We start from the raw sequence: 20,727 nt of genomic DNA, 5'->3' as shown, positions 1-20,727 counted from the left end.
GATTTTGAGAAAAGTCATGCTTAATTCCGTTTAAATATTATAAAATGCGAGTTTTAATTATTGCGTTTACAACTCAGTGGCATTATTCGCAATAATAAAAACCTCGCAATAATTTCTGAATTTACAGTACACAATAAATGATATGTCAATAGGATTACACTTTACCAGGCTGATGATTGTATTTTATCTGTATTTCCTATATTTTCCCTTTGATCTTACTGCCTAATATTTTCCAGTATGAACGTACTGGCTGTATCACTGAAAATATTAGGAAATACATTGTGTGACGTCATAATACCGATAAACAAAACTAGAGGCTCCAAAGAGCCTGTGTCGCTCACCTTGGTCTATGTGAATATCAAACAAAGGAAGCAGATGGATTCATGACAAAATTGTGTTTTGGTGATGGTGATGTGTTTGTAAATCTTACTTTACTAAACAGTCTTGCTGCTTACATTTATCTCTATCTATAATGAACTTGGCCCAGTAGTTTCAGTGGAAAATGTTAATAAAAATTTACAAATTTTATGAAAATTGTTAAAAATTGACTATAAAGGACAATAACTCCTTAGGGGGTCAATTGACCATTTCGGTCATGTTGACTTATTTGTAAATCTTACTTTGCTGAACATAATTGCTGTTTACAGTTTATCTGTATCTATAATAATATTCAAGATAATAACCAAAAACAGCAAAATTTCCCTAAAATTTCAAATTCAGGGGCAGCAACCCAACAATGGGTTGTCAGATTTATCTGAAAATTAAAGGGCAGATAGATCTTGATCTGATAAACAGTTTTACCACCTGTCAGATTTGCTCTAAATGCTTTGGTTTTTGAGGTATAAGCCAAAAACTGCCTTTTACCCCTATGTTCTATTTTAGCTGTGGCGGCCATCTTGATTTGATGGTCGGGTCACCGGACACATTTTTAAAACAAGATACCCCAAAGATGATTGTTGTCAAGTTTGGATTAATTTGGCCTAGTAGTTTCAGAGGAGAAGATTTTTGTAAAAGATAACTAAGATTTACGAAAAATGGTTAAAAATTGACTATAAAGGGCAATAACTCCTAAAGGGGTCAATTGACCATTTCGGTCATGTTGACTTATTTGTAAATCCTACTTTGCTTAACATTATTGCTGTTTACAGTTTATCTCTATCTATAATAATATTCAAGATAATAACCAAAAACAGCAAAATTTCCACAAAATTATCAATTCAGGGGCAGCAACCCAACAACGGGTTGATTGATTCATCTGAAAATTTCAGGGCAGATAGATCTTGAACTGATAAACATTTTTACCCCTTATCAGATTTCCTCTAAATGCTTTGGTTTTTGAGTTATAAGCCAAAAACTGCATTTTACCCCTATGTTCTATTTTTAGCCGTGGCGGCCATCTTTGTTGGTTGACCGGGTCACGCCACACATTTTTTAAACTAGATACCCCAATGATGATTGTGGCCAAGTTTGGTTCAATTTGGCTTAGTAGTTTCAGAGGAGAAGATTTTTGTAAAAGATAACTAAGATTTACGAAAAATGGTTAAAAATTGACTATAAAGGGCAATAACTCCTAAAGGGGTCAACTGACCATTTCGGTCATGTTGACTTGTTTGTAAATCCTACTTTGCTAAACATTATTGCTGTTTACAGTTTATCTCTATCTATAATAATATTCAAGATAATAACCAAAAACAGGAAAATTTCCACAAAATTACCAATTCAGGGGCAGCAACCCAACAACGGGTTGACTGATTTATCTGAAAATTTCAGGGCAGATAGATCTTGACCTGATCAACAATTTTACCCCTGTCAGATTTCCTCTCAATGCTTTGGTTTTTGAGTTATAAGCCAAAAACTGCATTTTACCCCTATGTTCTATTTTTAGCCGTGGCGGCCATCTTGGTTGGTTGACCGGGTCACGCCACACATTTTTTAAACTAGATACCCCAATAATGATTGTGGCCAAGTTTGGTTCAATTTGGCCCAGTAGTTTCAGAGGAGAAGATTTTTGTAAAAGTTAACAACGACGACGGACGACAGACGACGGACGACAGACGACGGACGACGACGGACGCCGGACGCAAAGTGATGGGAAAAGCTCACTTGGCCCTTCGGGCCAGGTGAGCTAAAAATAGGCAGTTTCGGTTTTGATATAGTCAGTATCGAAAACGAAACTACCTTTTATTCTATATATATTTTGTGTAATACATAAATCTTTTATTACAGAGTAGACATTAAAAATAATAGAACATCATGTGCATCAAGAATCTTGCTGTAGAAGTAATATCTCATGTAGGCTTTTTATGACAATTGTTATAAGGATGAAATGAAAGTTTTTTCTCTATTTCACATGACTGAATAGAAATTCCAAAAATATTTCTTAAAACTCATTAGGGACCCTAAAAAAAGTCAAAAGTTTGAATAACATGTGATGATTTAGAGCAGTGATGACCACAATTCCTAAAGGTTTTGTAAATGATATAAATAATAATAAATATGACTGGAATAAGAAGAACTGCTTTATCATATAACAAGTGGGTTTATATATATTTACACTGAGAATCTCTTGTTTACTTTATTATTTGCCTTTGTCAAGAAGAGTTGGTGTTAGGTAGCTATATTTGATTTAGGCTGTCATCTTAAGCCAATTCTACAAGCCTCCAACCATTGAACTCTTAAGCCAACTTATTATCTTTTAACTTATAAGATATTTAAAGGCCTTCTGAATATATTTTTTTAATGTTTGCTTCAAGTTAATAATTTATTTCCCTGAAGGTAAATTGGTGTAGCTTTCAAGTACTTGTGTTTCTTTAAAAAACGAAATTACCAGTACTAGAGTTAAGTGTGAACCTAATAAAAATACTCACTATTTAGTTTATCAAAAAGTCTGGTCTGCATATCGAGGTATACACAATAATAAGGAAGAACAATTGGACTGTCAGGAACAAGTTAATTTTTATCAAATCAAAATTTTCTAAACCCTCAACCATTTGTGGGATGAAACATATAGTTCTGCTGGAAGGGGCATCACCAACCTGTCCCACCCCTTAACAACCAGTTTTGTGTGAACTGGTCACTGAACCATGATAATCCATTATTTATATCACCTAGTTGCCATAACTAATCAATCTGCTTGGCTATCAATCTGTTTCACATATAAAATTAGTTTTGAATGAATGTAAGGGCAAAAAATACTACATGTATCATCATATACTAAAAATTTAGAAATTATTGCTGCATTTGTTATTGTAATTTTGTCATTTTAGACTTTTTCAATTTTGAGAAAATCCTGTTATGAAAAATTTTAAATGCGATTTTAAATAATTGCAATTATAACCCTGTCTTATTTTCCCCAATAATCTCTGAATTTACAGTATAGCTTATCAAATCAGGTTTCACATAGTCCTGGACCTTATTTAATTATTCACAACTGATTGATTGAATGTTTTCCTATAGAGAGCAAATAAATACACAATAGCCTGAAATACATTTAATAAAATAAAAATAATAATAGCAAAAAATCAGTAGCTTTTCGTCACAACAACACCAATGCTGTTTTCTTTTGCATTAAAATATTCTCCCTTTTTGGTAAACATTTGCATTTTGTTTCTTTATTAACAATATGTACAATGTCTATACAATTATATAAATAACAAAATATACATACATGTGCATGAAAACCTGATATATCTTTAACAAGAGTGAAATAACTAGACAGTATGATAACAAGAAGCTTCTGTCCAATGTATAACATGGAAAATGTAGAAGGGCTTGCAATGAGTTTTCTTAAAAGAAATTTGACTTACAATACTTTTGATATATAAAAATTGTTCAAAAAAATTCTGACCAATGAGCTAAATGCTTTACATTAAATAAGATGAACAGCTGGTGAATAAATTCAGTTTTTGTGTGAATAAACAATGTAGTCAATAAATAAAAACATTTTAAACATAGTCTTACAAAAGACACTCAGTTAAAAAATTATCTATCTTCTCATTAAAAAAAAAAATGTAACGTAATTTAGGATCCAAATAATTTGGATAGATAATGTTTTTTCCCTTGGCATTCTATATAATTACAAGGTATGTTAAAAAATAAATTACATCAAATAAATTTCCTCAAGTAAGTTAAAAATAGAACTGCTGACAAGACTGTAATTCCTTAGAAAATCAACCAAATTTTTCCCAAGAAAGGGGGGACCCCTGGATCTGCCTATGACTCTTTTTATTCAAGAAATGCTTATGTTTAGACAAGCACAATAATCTACACAAACCTTTATAAAACACTTCTTCATTATCTTTCCTATCTTCATGTGATTTGCACTTATCATGCTGTTCCTAATGCACAGTCCTTTTTATTCTACTGCTTTAAGCTTAATAATTCAGTTTAATGACAACAATGAATGCATCTATCCAATTACATTTGAAGTAATGATACAGCAGATACATTTAATTCTGTCTCAAATCTTTGATAAACATCTAGAGGGTAAGTTGCAACAACAAAAGTGATAATTTCAGTTTCCCAATTGTAAATTTCCATTTAAGAGATACCTTTATTGTATTGTAAGCTCCGACTGCATCAATTGGTAATTTGATGATGGCAAATTTATTTAACACATTAGTGGAGACAGTAAACAAGTATTTGCCACCATCAAACAACAAATTGATGCCTCCAAGTTCAAAATACAATACTGTTATCTCCATTCTTATGAAACTGACAGGAAACAAAGTTAAAACATGTATTTAAAATCTGTTATATATTCTCTGCTCTTGCATGTACATTCCATAGCATTAATTGTCAATAAATGCCAGGAAAATTAGTGACGTTATCCAATCAAAATGAACTTTACAAACGTTGTTGCATTGGAATTCTATTTAGCAAGATTTCAGAAGGGTCTGTATATTGAGTTTTCCAGTTGATATGATATGTACAAACTCTTCCTTCCCACCTTGAAAGACAGTTGCTGCTTACAAGGGGGCTATTGAACCTAATGTTTCAAGCGGCTAAGTTGATGCCATCATGAGTTGGTTGACCTTTATTGGTTATATGTATCACAGATGGTCATTGATATGTTCCATTTGACATTACCCCAATCCTGCCCTTTTTCTGGATTATGACACGGCATTAACAGTTGTTGTTTTACTTTTGTTAATATCCCCTTTGTATCTACTGCCTCTTTCTAAACAGTAGTCAGACTTTGAACCTAATAAGATATTTAAATAGTCTAAATTTAGAAATATCACAGATTTTCACATTTTAAATTGATTTCTTTATCAGGGTTGCGTTCAATATTGTAGCAGCTACAAAGCACTACATAGATTTGTTACTACTGAACGTGTAGCTAGCTTGGTTGTTGACTAGATCTAGATAGCAGCTAGGCTAACTACATGTTCAGTAGTCAAAAATCAATGTAGCCCTTTCTAGCTGCTACAATATTGAACGCAACCCTGCATAACTTTATTACCAATAGATTTTCACTTGCTTTTCAATATCTTTTCTACATATCGGACATTTGTCTAAAGCTACAGCACATTTAGGACAGCACGACAAATGTCCACAAGGAAAGAATACTACACTAACATCTTCGTCCATACATATTTTACATTGTTTTTCTTCCTTTATTCTTCGGTTTTCAGCAATAATGTCTGTTACATCTAAAAGTAAAGATTTAATTACAGATTGAGTTCATCACGAAATTTCATTATGTTTATCTTTTATGGGAGACAAGTTATAAGTATCAACTATGTATGATACAACTCAGTGAGTATGCCAGGAATGTGTGTTGACTTTAATATCAAAATAATACTCTGTAAGTTCAGAAATTTTTGTGAGTCTATTTTATTGTGAGATCATACTTTGCATTCTAAAAGGAAGCTTTGTACGAGGAATGCAATAAAAATTTACGTGCAAGATTATTTTTTTTGGCCAAACCCATCTTGTAGCAATATTTCCAGTAATAAAATCCTCACTAATTATCTGAATTTACATTATCTTTTTTGTACAAACCTTTTTTGAAAGGAAGGATTTACTGTTAATGTTTGAAGCGATCATATATAGCACCTTCAAACAATACTAATTCAGGAGCCTGTAATTCAGTGGTTGTCGTTTGTTTATGTGTTACATATTTGTTTTTCATTCATTTTTTATATAAATAATGCTGCTAGTTTTCTCATTTGAATAGTTTTACATCGTCTTATTGGGGCCTTTTATAGCTGACTGTGTGATATGGGTTTTGCTCATTGTTGAAGGCTGTACGGTGACCTATAGTTGTTAATGGCTGTGTGATTTTGGTCTCTTGTGGACAGTTGTCATTGGCAATCATACCACATCTTCTTTTTTATATAATCCTGTCTCATTTTTGATACGCCTGTCCCCAGTCAGTGATTGACTCTGGTTCAGTTTTGTTATAAATTTTGCTGTTAGTTTGCTCAAATGAGTTGTTTTTAAAATATATTTTTTTATGTCAGGGCGTTGATAATATAATATGGGTTTTCTCATTGTTGAAGGCTGTATATCTGCCTATAATTGCTAACATTTACTTCATTTGAACTCTGGTGGAAAGTTGTCTCATCGGCAATCATACCACATCTCCATATTGTAATATTTATTATTTAGAATGATTTGATAAGTGGTTTGCACCATGTAGGCAATGAGTTCAATATCGAAGAAGATTCTAATAGATGCATACAACATATACCTTAACTGTTTCTTTTGGACAGGACATGTTATAAAAAGTGAATTTACACAGCGATGCAGTAAAATTTATTCTATATAATAATAACAACATACAGTACCCTTCAAGAGGACCAACTCTCCCACACCCTACACCGAGGAAAATGTCGGAGCCACTCCAAAAAACTCCGATATTCCTCCCAAAATCTTGGGAGGAATTTGGGAGTAATCTCTCCCAAAATCAGGTAAATGTTTATTGTGATAACGAGCTCACTCTCTACACCGAGAAATTAATTGCCCTTATCCTACTTTGATCTCTACTGGCACAAGACTGAATGGGTAATTGGATTACCTGACAGGTAAAGGTTGAAGTAAAAAAGAATTAAATTTCCAGTCTACTGTACCAGTTTAAGTGTCAAACAGGTGTATAATTTTAAATGTCTTTTATACTAATTAAATTTCATTTGTGGTAATAAAAACTGAAGTCAAAATATTTTCGTATTTTTTGTTAGCCCATCTAAAAATATCTTAACCTTAATGTACTTGCTTTTAAAAAAAATTGATTATAAAATATAGCGGAATATGTGAAAAAACAAATATTCTACTTCAAAGTTAAAGTCTTTATTTAAAAATTATATGTCTAAAAGTCTTATATATGCAAGTAAAAAGGAAAATGTGTTCACCATTCATTAGGCAAAATAATAGCCCCGTAATAATTGTGTAAATCAATGGCATTTTCTTTTTACGATTATCTAATTGCTGGAATGAATAAAAGATTTAAAAGCAAAATGTTGTTGTTAATTCTTTCAATTGTATTTAAGTTTTATAAAAAATAAAAACTACTTAATTTTGACCTGGATGTCTTCACCAGTAAATTAATATTTTATTTACGAAATGAACATACTTGCGTAAAAATAACCGGAAACTTTCGCTAAATTAAACTGAGCAGTTTAAAGAAAATTATAAAATTACGTGTTTGAAAGTTTTGTATATTCAAGTAAAAAGGAAATATTGTTCACCATTCTTTATGCTTGATAATTACAGCATTTTCGTTTTACGATTTGTTGGCAGTACAGTAGGATAATAATACATTTCAGTTACAACAGGAATACTTCTACAGCTGCATTAATTCGTCTTTGTATAATATTAACTTTCGCACAATGAATGTAAATTTGTGTATTTTAAACAAAAGATTTTAAAAACAATTATTTGCCGTGTGAAGACAATTCCACGATGCACATCTCAGTTATCAACAGTTTGGGTTGAACTTGAACTTGACTTACTTAACAATGTTAAATGCTAAAAATAGTTAACATCAATGTTATCCACAGCACGAGTTTTTTAAAGGGCGGGAAAAAATATTGCGTACTAGTAAACTCAGGTGACCTTTTTAGCCGACCGTGGGAAAGTCCATTCAAGGTTTCTAAAGTTGCAGAACGACATTTTTGTGCAATGGTATTGAGGCTCCAGAAGGTCCTTTTACAATTGATTTTAAATCGGAAAAATATAATTCTTATCCGAATAAACGAGAACACATCTTTAACTATTTAAATGTAAATGTTTTATCTTTCAAAAAAGGAAGTAGCCTGAACATTAGTTATATGTCCATGGTCAATAATATAAATTACGGTTGATGAAATATCGAAATTATGATGGAAATTGTCCGGGGTGAATAATTGTGATCAATTGTATTCAAATGACAATAATACGATAAAGAACTGCCAATTTGTAGGCGTTTGGGAAATTTTGAAAATAAAATGATGACTGATTTAACTAGAATAGAATACTATGATGGGCAATTTTGAGGTTTTATATTAATTAGAGGATTAGTGACCTATCGGATAGCGATAAGCGGATTACTTATCATCACAACTTTTAACATCTATTGTAAACGTATACTGATTGAGCGTCATAATATAAACTTGTCAAACACATGAAGACCGGTAGAAATGTAGTACTTTAAAGTGAAAATAGTTTTACACTTTCCAAATTTAAATGACGAAATTGATATAAATACTTTTGTCAATTTAACCCGTTCTGTAAAATGCGAAAATGGCGAGCGCTATCAATATAACTTGAAGTTATTTCCTTTGTTCAACAGAGCTGTCATTTTACAGTTTCTGTTCGTAATTTAAATTATTCTAGTCTGTATATATGTACCGAGGTTGTGAAACATAATATTTTACATTGCTCACTAAATTAAGTTTACTTGATGATCCGATGAATCGCGTTACCGAAAAAACAATAAAAAAAAATAATGAACAATTAATGCGCCGATATTGCTTATTGAATAAGTTATAAAAGATATTAATTGTGGCAAAATCGTCTTTGTTGAAAGAACACAATGTATGACCTGACGGGATTGTAATAGAAACACAAAATAACAAGTATTTTCTTCATACTTTTTCGTATGTACGTTTTATTTCAAAGATAATGGCATAGGACAAAAACATATAAGATAATAATTATCTTATTCTAAATGATATTGTCACATCTTTATCTACCAAAGAAAGGAAAACATTTTCAATTTTAATACCATGATTTTAAAGCACACCTGTGCAACCAAGATCGATTAAATGTTCATAGGTAAATTATCTGGGTAATCTGATTATGTTGTCACTCGTCGTTAATTTTAAGTACTTCCAATGGGCAATAAACCAATTAACAGCCACGCGGTGTTGGGAGAGAATCTTTTGAGGATTTTAGGAGTGAAATCCGAAGTACTCGGTGTGAATCCGATAAACACGGAAATCGGAAAAAAACAAAATCGAATCGATATTTTTGAATGATACTGTACATACTTAGTTGTTCTTTTTCATTAAGATGTTGTTCTGAAGTGAATTTCTTGTCAGGATTAGCAGCAGCCTGTGCAGATGATGTACTTGGTGTTGAATCTTCAGGGATTTCTTTGGGTTGCGTTTCTTCTACAGTCTTAGCAGCTGTCTGTTCGGTAGATTCAGCTATAAATAGAATCATAATCTCGGAACTTAAAAATGTTCATAATTTCAACATTCACATGTGCTTATTTTTATAATATCTTATAATATAATTACCTGTTCATAATTCATAAAGCTCTGAACAGCAGACCTGCCAATCTTCAAGATTTATGGGAGATTTCAGCCATGAGTTGAAAGAAAGAATTTAAATCATTTTGGTGGGGTATTTTTTTGGCTGAAACTATAGCCATAAGCTTTTCTCAATTGAATTTTTCATTTTTTTTATGTCTGGGACCTTCATAGCCAACTATATGGTATAAATTTTTCTCAGTGTTGATTTGAATATAGAGAAACTATGCAAGGAAAATAATGAGCAGGACAAAATCTACTATTCACTAATCTCACAGTGACATACATTTGTGGGTAAAATATTCTTTTAAAGAACAATATAACTATAAAACAAAATCAACAAGGTTTCACAGCAGTGATTAATTTCAAGTTACACCAAAAACCTTTTACTTTTATACAGTGTACATACCTATATTCATTGACATCAAGTCCTGTAAAGAAATATCATAATATGAGCTACATCGATATCATCCTAATGCAAGTGTACGTAAATATGTACATAAAACTCCGATTTTGGAACATTTGTATATGAAAAACAATGCAGTTTAAATTGAAGTTTGTATCCGTTTTGTAGCATTCAATTCACAATTCAACTTGCATTAACAGTCCCAGACTTTCCATTGAAAGTTTTTTTTCAAAACTGAAATAGGTTAACAGATGAAAAGACAACTTTAGTATGGCGTTCATTATCACTGGACTAGTATATATTTGTTATGGGGCCAGCTGAAGGACGCCTCCGAGTGCTGGAATTCCTCGCTACATTGAAGACCTGTTGGTGACCTTCTGCTGTTGTTTTTTCTATATGGTCGGGTTGTTGTCTCTTTGACACATTCCCCATTTCCATTCTCAATTTTATTTAAGGTGTTGATTTGCATAAGTTCGATTTCTAACCATTACAACCCATATGTAATCTCAGTAACATGCTTTTAATCAGTTTGCTGCCACTGAGATTAAATAATCTTTCTTCTCTTTGCATGTTTAAAGCAATGAAAATATAATTACCCGTACCAATAATGATACAAGTATAAAACAAAAACTTAAATGTATGTACAACTGTAGGAGTATAACATGTAAACATTTTAGGTACTCAGATTATCTGTATGTTACTTGTCACAAACTCCATATTTGTACAATTTCATCAGATTATGGAATAAGCTACAGATGATCTAGTACCAACATTTATAGAATGGTGTATAAACATATCACTATTCCAAGTAAACTGGTATCACGTGCACCATGCCTTAAACCTAGATACAGGATCTATTTACCAAAACATTATTCTTTCACTTTGGGGGTCCTAACATATTCCTGGTCCACAAAAGTACATGTATACTATAAACTCAGAGTGTGTGCATTTATTATTGTGATTTTGTCTTTTTAGACTAAAATACAATTTTCATTTTTGCGATATCGAGAAAAATCCTTTTTAATTCCTTTAAAAAATATTAATGGTGAGAGTTTGAATTATAGCCCTTATAACCCTGTCACAGAGTTTTCAATAATAAAAACATCACAATAATTTCTGAAGTCACAGTACATTAAAAGTAATCGGTTTGATTAAGCATTTACACATATAGTAAAATGAGTAAACTGCACTTTTCTCCATTATTAATTTCAATGGGGCCCCAAAAGTAAAAAATTGCAATAATGGCACTGGCAAAAAAAAAAGATAACAACTAAATTAAAGTGCTTTTAAGCACTGAGGGTAAAGATTGCTTCAATTTATCAGGTGGAAGTAAAATTAAATATTGCATTGCTTGTAGTTGATTTAACAGCAATTATTATGACAAAGGAAGATAACTCCAATTTTTAAGATGAATTTTACAATGACATAATTTATATTTTTAAAACAGATATTAGATTCCTGCACCTTGCAAAAGTTATTTAATTGTCTTGTCCATTGTAACATCATTTTGTCCTTTGAATATCTGGGCATATATTACATCTATAAAAATTTTGAAATGTTTATGGATAAGATGTATAGACTATTAATGCACTATATTTTGTTCATCAAAAAGGTAGTGATAAATAATCCATGGAAGATTTGGAAATCAAGTCAGTCTTATAAGGTGTTGATTGCAATTCATGCAATCGTTACCAAAAAAACCAAGTCTGTGCTATTAGCTACTAGTCTGATATCCCAGATTAGTTAAATACATGTATCATTTAAACTACCAATTATAAGAAAAATTGTCTGGATATCATTCACAGCACTAGTAAATGTAGTAGTTGTAGTAATTTTAGGGCAGACTGTAAACAAACTTTCACATTTTTTTAATTACTAATTTTTTAACTGACCTTTTGAACTCTGTCTACAAAAGCATCCCCTTTACTGAGAGACAACCAGGGACACTTAGGGAACCACTTGGCGTGTTCTGTGTATGGTTCATCAGTAGGATCCCAGTCCCATAATATACCTCCACAAAAGAAACATTTCACTTTATCTCCTTGGCCTATCGTAACAAATAAAATGCAAAATAAATGGTCATAAGTCATTGTTGGGAGTTGCAAAAGATAGTTCTTCCTTATTTTTTCATTTATATGATTGATTTTTCTACAAGGTTATGCAATAGTATTTGTTACCTACCTATTATCTCAAAATTATTGAAATAAATCAACCAATATTACGAAATGTTTAAATAATGTTATCTTGTATGTATAAATTACATTTGTTAATCACTGAACTTAATATGTGTCATTTTGGTCTCTTGTCATGCCTGTGGACAGTTGTCTCATTGGCAATCATACCACATCTTCTTCTTTATAATTGAAGAATCAAACTAGCGTAGCATTTCATATATATCCAATATTGCTCAGTATAACACATTAAACCCAGGTTTCCCCAGTATTTCACACTGAGCTGAGTAATACTTAAAATACCTAGTTTTTGCCAACCCTTCTTGTGCTAGTAAAAGCATGTCCATTTATATGTAATTACCCAAATAGAAGACTCCAGCTTTGGCAAGATTTTCTGGTTTTTGCTTCATTTGTGATGGCCAGCCAGTATATGAGGATAATCTTGTCTGCTCTAATGAATATTCTCTATATTTAGGTCTTGTAACACCTGGCTTATCAGCAGGGGTTTCTTGTGAAACTGTGGTTTCCATGGCAATTGGAGCACCAGAACTTGACTGATGCTGATGTCCAAAATTATTGGAATATATCAACCAGTATTACGAAATAATTTAATTTTGGACGTAACACGTCTTCTGATTGGCTGAATGACTAATATTTTTTCTGTCTATTCAAAATAACATAAACCAGATGCTCCGCAGGGCGTAGCTTTATACGACCGCAGAGGTTGAACCCTGAACGGTTGGGGCAAGTATGGACACAACATTCAAGCTGGATTCCACTCTAAATTTGGATTGTGATTAAATAGTTGACACAGCATAGGTTTCTGACACAGAATGAATGTATTCAAATGAACTTAAAATTTTTGTTTTCTCTTAGAGCAATTCACTATGCTGTTGAATATTAATCCTCTCAAAAAAATGTTTGAAGAAATTTTCTTTTTATTTATGAAATTTCAAATGAGAAAAATTGAACCCAATTTTTTATTCACATCCCCCTTTCCCTTATTCCAAAACTAATTTCAATTAAAATATTCTAATGGAGTTTGCAACAATTACTACTCATTTAAATACATCATAAAATATTAAGATGTAAAAAAACTGCTTGTTATCACTGAATGGTAAAGATTATTTAAATTTACCAGTTGGTAGTAAAAAGTGAATATACATTGTATATTGTATATAACAAAGATTTAAGTTGATTCTGGACAAAGAAAGATAACTCCAATTAAAAAAAATTCTTGCAGATATTTCTTGCTTACTATACTGGACAAAGAAAGATAACTCTTAATTAAAAAAAAATTTGCTATTTCACAATATTGTGAAATTAGATATTTCTTGCCATTGCACAATACTGTGCAATTGAAAAGACTTGCTATTGCACAATACTTAATATAATAATTTTAGATCCTGATTTGGACCAACTTGAAAACTGGGCCCATAATCAAAAATCTAAGTACATGTTTAGATTCAGCATATCAAAGAGGCCCAAGAATTTAATTTTTGTTAAAATCAAACTCAGTTTAATTTTGGACCCTTTGCACTTTAATTTAGACCAATTTTAAAACTGGGCCAAAAATTAAGAATCTACATACACAGTTAGATTTGGCATATCAAAGAACCCCAATTATTCAATTTTTGATGAAATCAAACAATGTTTAATTTTGGACCTCAATTTGGGCCAACTTGAAAACTGGGCCAATAATCAAAAATCTAAGTACATTTTTAGATTCAGCATATCAAAGAACCCCAAGGTTTCAATTTTTGTTAAAATCAAACTAAGTTTAATTTTGGACCCTTTGGACCTTAATGTAGACCAATTTGAAAACGGGACCAAAAATTAAGAATCTACATACACAGTTAGATTCGGCATATTAAAGAACCCCAATTATTCAATTTTGATGAAATCAAACAAAGTTTAATTTTGGACCCTTTGGGCCCCTTTTTCCTTAACTGTTGGGACCAAAACTCCCAAAATCAATACCAACCTTCCTTTTATAGTCATAAACCTTATGTTTAAATTTCATAGATTTCTATTTACTTATACTAACGCTATGGTGCGAAAACCAAGAAAAATGCTTATTTGGGTCCCTTTTTGGCCCCTAATTCCTAAACTGTTGGGACCGAAACTCCCAAAATCAATACCAACCTTCCTTTTGTGGTCATAAACATTGTGTTTAAATTTCATTGATTTCTATTCACTTTAACTAAAGTTATTGTGCGAAAACCAAGAATAATGCTTATTTGGGCCCTTTTTTGGCCCCTAATTCCTAAACTGTTGAAACCAAAACTCCCAAAATCAATCCCAACCTTTCTTTTGTGGTCATAAACCTTGTGTCAAAATTTCATAGATTTCTATTAACTTAAACTAAAGTTATAGTGCGAAAACCAAGAAAATGCTTATTTGGGCCCTTTTTGGCCCCTAATTCCTAAAATGTTGGGACCAAAACTCCCAAAATCAATACCAGCCTTCCTTTTATGGTCATAAACCTTGTGTTAAAATTTCATAGATTTCTATTCACTTTTACTAAAGTTAGAGTGCGAAAACTAAAAGTATTCGGACGACGACGACGACGACGACCACGACGACGCCAACATGATAGCAATATACGACGAAAATTTTTTCAAAATTTGAGGTCGTATAAAAATGTGGTGCACACTGTTAAATAACCCGCTACGCGTGTTATTCAGTATGCACTAAATTTTTTCATGTTATTTCTTCATAGACAGAATAAATATTACAGTCATTTCTTTAATTATCAAATAATTTTATCTTGTATGTATATATTACATTTGTTGATCACTGAACTTGAACAATCAAACTAGCATTTTATATATATCCAATATTGCTCAGTATATTTACCCCAAAAAACCCAGGTTTCCCCACAATTTCTCACTGAGCTGGACAACTTTTAAAACACCTAGTTTTTGCCAACCCTTCTTGTGTTAGTAAAATACTGACTCTTTCCAACAAATCCATTAATATGTAATTTATAAGTACCTAAATAAAAGAATCCAGCTTTGGCTAGATTTTCTGGTTTTTGCTTCATTTGTGATGGCCAGCCAGTATATGAGGATAATCTTGTCTGCTCTAATGAATATTCTCTATATTTAGGTCTTGTAACACCTGGCTTATCAGCAGGGGTTTCTTGTGAAACTGTGGTTTCCATGGCAACTGGAGCACCAGAACTTGACTGATGCTGGTGTCCAAAATCATGTCCATGACTTTGTCCAGAAGTATACTCCTGTGAAACATCACTTTGATTTAACGGTTGTAAAGAAATTAGTGGATGTGGATTTTGTAAGCACTGTTGAATGTAGGAACAGTCAGGAAAATGTTTCCTGTGTTCCCTATGAACGTCATCGCCAGGCATCCATCCACCAAGTACACCTCCACAATGTGTACACTGGCATTTGTCTTCTATTCCAATGTAATAGAAATAGTCTCTAACAAGGTCAAGAGCTTTAACAGGACTGTTATGAGGAAAGTTAGAAAATGTACTGAGTCGTGTATTGAAGTCCTCTCTCAAAGGTCGCATACGCTCATATGGGCTTTCTGGTATATAATCCATCTTTAAAACTCTACATTATCTTAACCTGAAATTAAAATAAGGGAATCTTAGATTATACACTACCCAATGACAATGACGACTATTCACTTACTAATGAAACCATCACTTAAAGTATTCGGAAAACATGAAGTTGAAAAAAATAATTAAAACACATTACTGTAAAGCATGTTCACATCGATGAAACCTGATAGAAATTTCAGGAAGCTCTTATACATATATAGATTATACTATTGTTTCAGAAAAAGGGAGGTTTGGTACCATTAAAACTTTTAATCCCGCTAGCTAGCACTACAAATGTTTGCACCTGTCCTTAGTCAGGAATCTAATTTACATTGTACAGTAGTTGTCATTTGTTAATGTAATTTATACGTGTTTCTCATTTCTCGGTTTTTTATATAGATTAAACCGTTGGTTTTCCCGTTTGAATGGTTTTACACTAGTAATTTGAGGCCCTATATAGCTTGTTGTTTGGTGTGAGCCAAGGCTCTGTGTTGAAGGCCGTACATTGAAATATAATTAATGGTTTACTTTTATTTGGAAGGAGAGTTGTCTCATTGGCACTCATACTACATCTTCCTATATCTATATATAGATCCATAGAAAAATGCAACATAAATCTCATAAATGACCAATAATGAATATTTGTAAATATGTGTTAGAAATTTACAATAATACATGTTTATAAACATTTCTTAACTGGAAGTTGATGTGCCATCAATCCTGAAACTTTCTCATACGGTAAAGCATGGTGATTTGAAATCTGATATTTAACAAATGGTAGAATTTGGCATACACCTTTGGCTCAATGAACTATAATTGAAAATTGAAAATATAATGCATTTACCTCTTTTAACATGTTTGTATTAACATAAATATAACTGATTGAATTCTTCCAAAACAGGTGAACATGTATATAGAGAGCATAAGATCTGAAAAAATGTTCTTACATTTGGGTTAAAATCATTTAATATCCAATTTTAGATACATAGATTTTCTTAAAATGTCCAGGTAGATATTTCTTACCCTTTTTTTCAAATTACCTCAACATTAAGAAGTTTTCCATGTTGAAATAGAGCTTTTATTCATTATTCTTTATACATGTAGGTTTATCCTGTGAATTTTGGGTTATTGGGTAATTATAAAAAAAATAGCTAAAATCAATAGACAGGAAAACAAAACTGAAAAATCTAAAATTTTATGATACATACATTGTTGTACATAAATAGTCAGGGGAACTACAAGAATTAAAGTTTCGTAAATTACACCTTTTTTTTTTAGATTTTTATCAAATTACAGGTAAAGTTGAATAAGATAACCATTTGCTTCTATTAAGAAGAAAGGTTAATACCTTTGGTGCAATCATTCATCTATAAATTGAATTTGTGTTAAAAATAAGGCTATAATAACGAAGGCTTTAAAAAAAGAAAAAAAGTTTCTTAACAGACTTTCCCAAGCAGTAGGAGTATTTTCCTGTTAGTCCAAGGTTTCATTTAACAAATCATGTAAGAAAAATTTACTGTTTATGTGCAAAATTGTACTGTTGGGGGATGTTGAAATTAGTAAGGGTATTTAAAATAATAATACTTAAACAAGTGATTTTTGGAAGAAAAATAAAGGTATGACTATGTTCTCCACAGAATTCTTAAATAGCACCATGGAAATTAAAATATATGGCACTGGTTTTCTAAAAGATATAGCACCATGGCCATGTATTCATTCTATAATTTCACACTGTTAATCATCCAAAAGAAAAGAATTGATTGACCTAAATAAAAATAATGCTGCATTTAATATTTATTCCTGAATAAAAGTTTAATAGTAAGTTTAAAAAAGAAAAGAGATATGATGAAAAACTATTAAACAATTCATTTAATATCTTAAGAAATCTTAATTGTAAAATTAGAAGAAACAATTTAATTAACAAATGAATCATTTTCAAATTTTCATTTCTATGAATGTTTATTGTGACTTTTATTTTTTGTTCCAATGATATACTTAAACTTATTATAAGAGGATAAAAGCATACAAGTTAACAAAGTCTCTACATTTGTAACTAGTACAAAAAATTATGACGTCTAACAAGGCTATTTGTCGTAGGAAGGCATCTCAGAAAAAAATTCAATAGCCTTGCCAGACAGCATAAATGTTTGGACTAAAATGTATAACAATCTTTTTTTTAACTCATATTTATAAAAACATTATGTGAGAAATATTATCTATCTGAAAATTTTCAAAGGAAGTTTTGAACATGCATGAAATATTTGCCACTGGATGTTAAGCAACCAACAATCAATCAATTTAAGGAAGTTGATTTTGTCTGTAAAGATTTATTCATAGAGGATATTTTCCAGGAAACTTTTATTGATACACATGTATCATGCTCATTTTTTCCCTGGATATTGGGTAATTTATAGGCAATTTTAAAGATGTTATATATTTAAACAAAAAATGGCAGATTTTTTTTCTGGAAATCCTTAAAGGTATTGTGTTCTAACTGTAGATAATCTGATTCAATTTCATTAAAGGCAATAGACCACTTTCGAGTTCATCCGTCACCGGAAAAAACTCGTCAATTATACGCGCCTTTATCACCGTCATTTGTGCGTTTAGGGGCGTCGTCACTTCCTTCCAATGTTGAGCGAGTGGTTGGAAAACTATAATTCTATATTGTACGAATTATTCTGCAAATTGAATTCTCAAAATTAAAAATCAACACTGCTGTCATTAGGGAATTGTCAGTAAGTACCTACAGAGCAACCATTATTTCTAGTTTATCCTGCACAAAGACGATCACTAAGACGCTTGATGAACGTAAATAGTGCAGGGATACAGGCAACCCCCTCTATCTGGTAAATGACGTCATAAAGGCGTGCATAATTGACGAGTTTTTGCCGGTGACGGATGAACTCGAAAGTGGTCTATTAAGGCCACATTTAAAAGAATGTCTGGGTCTACCTTTTTTAAATAGACCAGACAGGCAGCTTCTTTTTTTATATTTATTTAGAGGACTCATCTTTGATTACTTCTGAGAATTGTTCTTTAATTCCATAATTCATTCCCTTGAGCCGGTATGAGTTTTTTAGCACCAATTCAAGATCTCGCCTGGCAATTAATCTAGCTACTAGTTGCCCATGTCTGGTTCTATCCCTCTTGCCAAATCTGTGTACATTTGACATTTCCAAATTGGATGGTGTCACTTACAGGACTTATTCTGAGTTCTTTACAGATGAAGCACAGACCTTACATGTAAGTTCAGTACTATCCTCATCTCTTTTGAATCCAAGACTAGTAGTGCAGATCCAATTATTTTTCATAGAACAGTTATGTCCTCTTCCAACATGCACAACTTTTCAACATTTGTTATGTCTAAATTATTTTCACTTAAAACTGCTTTTTAAGCAATTTGAAGCAGTTCACTCAAGTGTCTATTTGAGATTTGTTGTTTGAGCATTTACAAATGTATCTAAAACCATATTAACGCTATGACCCATATCTTAATTATATATAACATGTATAAGTGCTCTTTTCAACTTTGCTGCTTCGATCTTGGACTGCTTCCAAGTTATATTCAACCGAGTTTCCAATTTGGACACTATAATAAATATATTGTTTAAAAGAGTTATGGTTTCCTCTGCGTTTATATTTGCCAAACATTTTTTTCTGACATTGTGTTTGGTTATTAAATAGGCCTAAATCTGTCAAAAACTGTTCGAAATATGTGTTTTGTTATAGAATTTCTTGGATGGTATTAGTCAATAGGCAGCCTTTTTGGAGACAATGCTATGAGGACCTTTATCTGGACCCTGGGATCGGGTGTTTTTAAGCTCGCAATTTCAGGATTGACCCTTCCGGGATTTGGGAATCCTTTTTTTCTGCTATGACATTTGGCACTGCTGGAGAAGACGGTAACGTTAGCAACGATTGATCCTTTAACCCTCTTGCTGCCGGAGGGACACATATGTCCAAACCGGCAGTGCCGGAGGGACACATATGTCCATGGATAAATTTAAGCAAGCTTCTCACCAATGCTGTATCTCTTTCAATTAAAAGACCGAAAATTGAACAGTGTTATGTTTTTCTCCGATGGGTCCCAAATGTAATGGTCATTATGTCGTGACGTCATATATCGAATGACGTCGTTGTTTGGCATGTTACGTCATAGACGTTAAGCTGTCGTATTTTCCGGCATATGAAATGCAACCTTGATAAACGGTTGGCAGCAAGAGGGTTAACAATCACTCTACAATCAAGACTTCCTACATAAAAAACTAATTTCAGATTAATGTTTGCTTGGCTGTTCATCTTCAATTGATATTTTTGCATTATAAACAACTGTCACATGATTATAGGCTGTTACAGGTCAGTGACTCACAGATTGTGTCAAAAATTCCTAACATAACTGTTTTGCTTGAAAGTTGAAAGCTTAGTCATCTGCTTTTATCAAATAAGAGGTCGACTACCTATATGGATAACCATACTACAAATAATCATCGAACTTCCAATGGACGGAAACAAACCAAAACAAGTGCCCTTTTATAATATATGTGTTTGTGATGGGATAGGCCAAGTATTCAAGATTTCAGTAACATTGCATTTACAAATTACAGATATCAAGATTTTCGACAAGAGTCCTTATAAGAACTGTAGCGTACGGCTAACAGTTATAATCATTTTATCTTGTTAAATTTAAAGTGTTTGTAAACCACTATTTACAGTTTCGTTTACCTTGTTTTGTGTATACTGGATTACAGAGTACAAACTCGGCCTACAACACATTCGGACCATAACAAATCTTCTTCTTCTTCTTCTTCAGGAAGTCCACCCTATCTGCAGGGTCACCGCATT

At 32.1% G+C, this 20,727-nt stretch overlaps 1 protein-coding gene across 1 annotated transcript; it reads right to left on the bottom strand.

Annotated features, from left to right (window-relative positions):
- Positions 1-5,388: 5,388 nt before the first annotated feature.
- LOC134716274 (baculoviral IAP repeat-containing protein 7-B-like) lies at positions 5,389-20,727 on the bottom strand. Its single transcript, XM_063579159.1, has 6 exons — positions 20,608-20,727; positions 15,312-15,907; positions 12,036-12,190; positions 10,147-10,168; positions 9,474-9,632; positions 5,389-5,654 (listed from the first exon to the last, which is right to left on the bottom strand). The coding sequence occupies exons 2-6, from the start codon at positions 15,880-15,882 to the stop codon at positions 5,461-5,463; spliced, it is 1,101 nt and encodes a 366-aa protein (XP_063435229.1). The 5' UTR covers positions 15,883-15,907; positions 20,608-20,727; the 3' UTR covers positions 5,389-5,460.

Source organism: Mytilus trossulus, chromosome 4, assembly GCF_036588685.1.
Source record: "Mytilus trossulus isolate FHL-02 chromosome 4, PNRI_Mtr1.1.1.hap1, whole genome shotgun sequence".
Lineage (NCBI taxonomy): Eukaryota > Metazoa > Mollusca > Bivalvia > Mytilida > Mytilidae > Mytilus > Mytilus trossulus.
Note: the sequence above shows the minus strand (reverse complement) of the source record. Positions and strands in the feature narration are given on the sequence as shown.